We start from the raw sequence: 1,448 nt of genomic DNA on the forward strand, positions 1-1,448 counted from the left end.
TAAACTGCACACAAGTTAAACCTTTGCACAGAAAGTTAAAGCCTGTAAACCTGGTTCTAATTTTGTAATCAGATATTGCTCTCTTTTTTTGTTAAGGATCATTTTTTCCTTCCTTTTAAGGCAGATAATCCCTTATTAAAGTACCATTAAAACAATCCCTTATTAAAGTACTATTAAAACAACCCATTGATTACAAAGGCGATAATGAAATACTCTATATTTTAAATGTGGTGGTGGTTGCCTGACTATGTGGGTATAAAAACTCATAAAACTATCCACTTAAAGTTTGATTTTTTTTTCACAAGAGGTCAATTATACCTCAATTAAAAACACCAACCATCCAGATTTGTAACAAGTAAAAAATGTGTCACACACAATACTGAACAGAAGAGTTTGTTTCTATAGAATGCACATACGAATGAGAGGAAAGAAATCAGAAGAATTTTTAAATTGCATTTTGTTGGTTATTCCTCAGAAATTCTCCTCTGAAATGGTTACGTTTTGGAACAGTAAATAGGTTTTAAACTTAAAGAGGGGTGTTTGTTACATTATAAAAATCTTTCGTTCATTTTATTATACTGCAGTAAAATTGTGTTAATTTTTACGAAAAGCTTTCGGGTGGTGGCCAGAACGGTGTGTGCGTATGTGTATATAACTGTATCTATTTCATCTATATCTATATCATCTATATCTATATCATCTACTTCTATATCATCTATATCTGTATCATCTATATCTGTATCATCTATATCTCTACATCTGTATCTCAAATGAAAAATGTATCCTCTTAAATTTGTGAGGCCTGTATATTACACATCAATAAAACAATAAAGAAATTGAATCATGAACGAGTGGTCAGGGCAAACCGTGATGAGTTCACCTGATTCACCCCCAGAAAAGATCCAGAGGGGCAAACCCCACCTTCTCAAGTACTGGGCAGTACCGCGGGGTCTGCAGGCGGGCCCGAGCCTCGGGGGTGGGGTAGGGTGAGTGGAGTGCAGGAATGGCGATCAAGCGCGAGAAACGGCGTCTCTAGGGCCCCCACTGCGGTCGGGCATTCCAGGGAAAGCTGGGGGAATTCTCCATGCACGGGGCCCACAGGGCCTCCCGCCTCGGGGCCTCCACAAGCCTCCCCATCACTGTCCTCCCGGAGGCTGCGCTGACGTCACCGCCCCGCCTCCCGCCGTTCGCGCCCCGCCCCTTTCCCGGCGTGCACTTCTGCAGAGCATCCTCACCCTCGGCTGCTGCTTGTTGCCCCAAGATGGCGGACACAATGAGCCGGCGCTGCGCTGGTTGGCCCTAAGGCGACTGTGCGGCAGAACGGTGGTCGAAGCCCCCGCGGTCGCGTCAGGAGCGTGATCCACGAGCGGGAAGAAGCGGCGACTCGACTGTCGGCCGCCCTTCCGCTCGCCGCTAGCGCGGCGTCTGCCCCGCCCGGATCGACCCCT

General features: G+C 45.9%; 1 protein-coding gene across 1 annotated transcript in view; it reads left to right on the forward strand.

The window, feature by feature from the left end:
* Positions 1-843: 843 nt before the first annotated feature.
* Positions 844-1,448, forward strand: part of WDR82 (WD repeat domain 82) — a 20,684-nt gene continuing 20,079 nt past the window's right edge. Inside the window, exons 1-2 of the mRNA XM_006892300.1 lie at positions 844-981; positions 1,102-1,346. Of these exons, the coding sequence (XP_006892362.1) occupies positions 844-981; positions 1,102-1,346 (383 nt within the window). The remainder of the gene's footprint in view (positions 982-1,101; positions 1,347-1,448) is intronic.

The sequence above is a fragment of the Elephantulus edwardii genome, unplaced genomic scaffold (assembly GCF_000299155.1).
Source record: "Elephantulus edwardii isolate Elephantulus edwardi_28Jun2011 unplaced genomic scaffold, EleEdw1.0 scaffold00113, whole genome shotgun sequence".
NCBI lineage: Eukaryota > Metazoa > Chordata > Mammalia > Macroscelidea > Macroscelididae > Elephantulus > Elephantulus edwardii.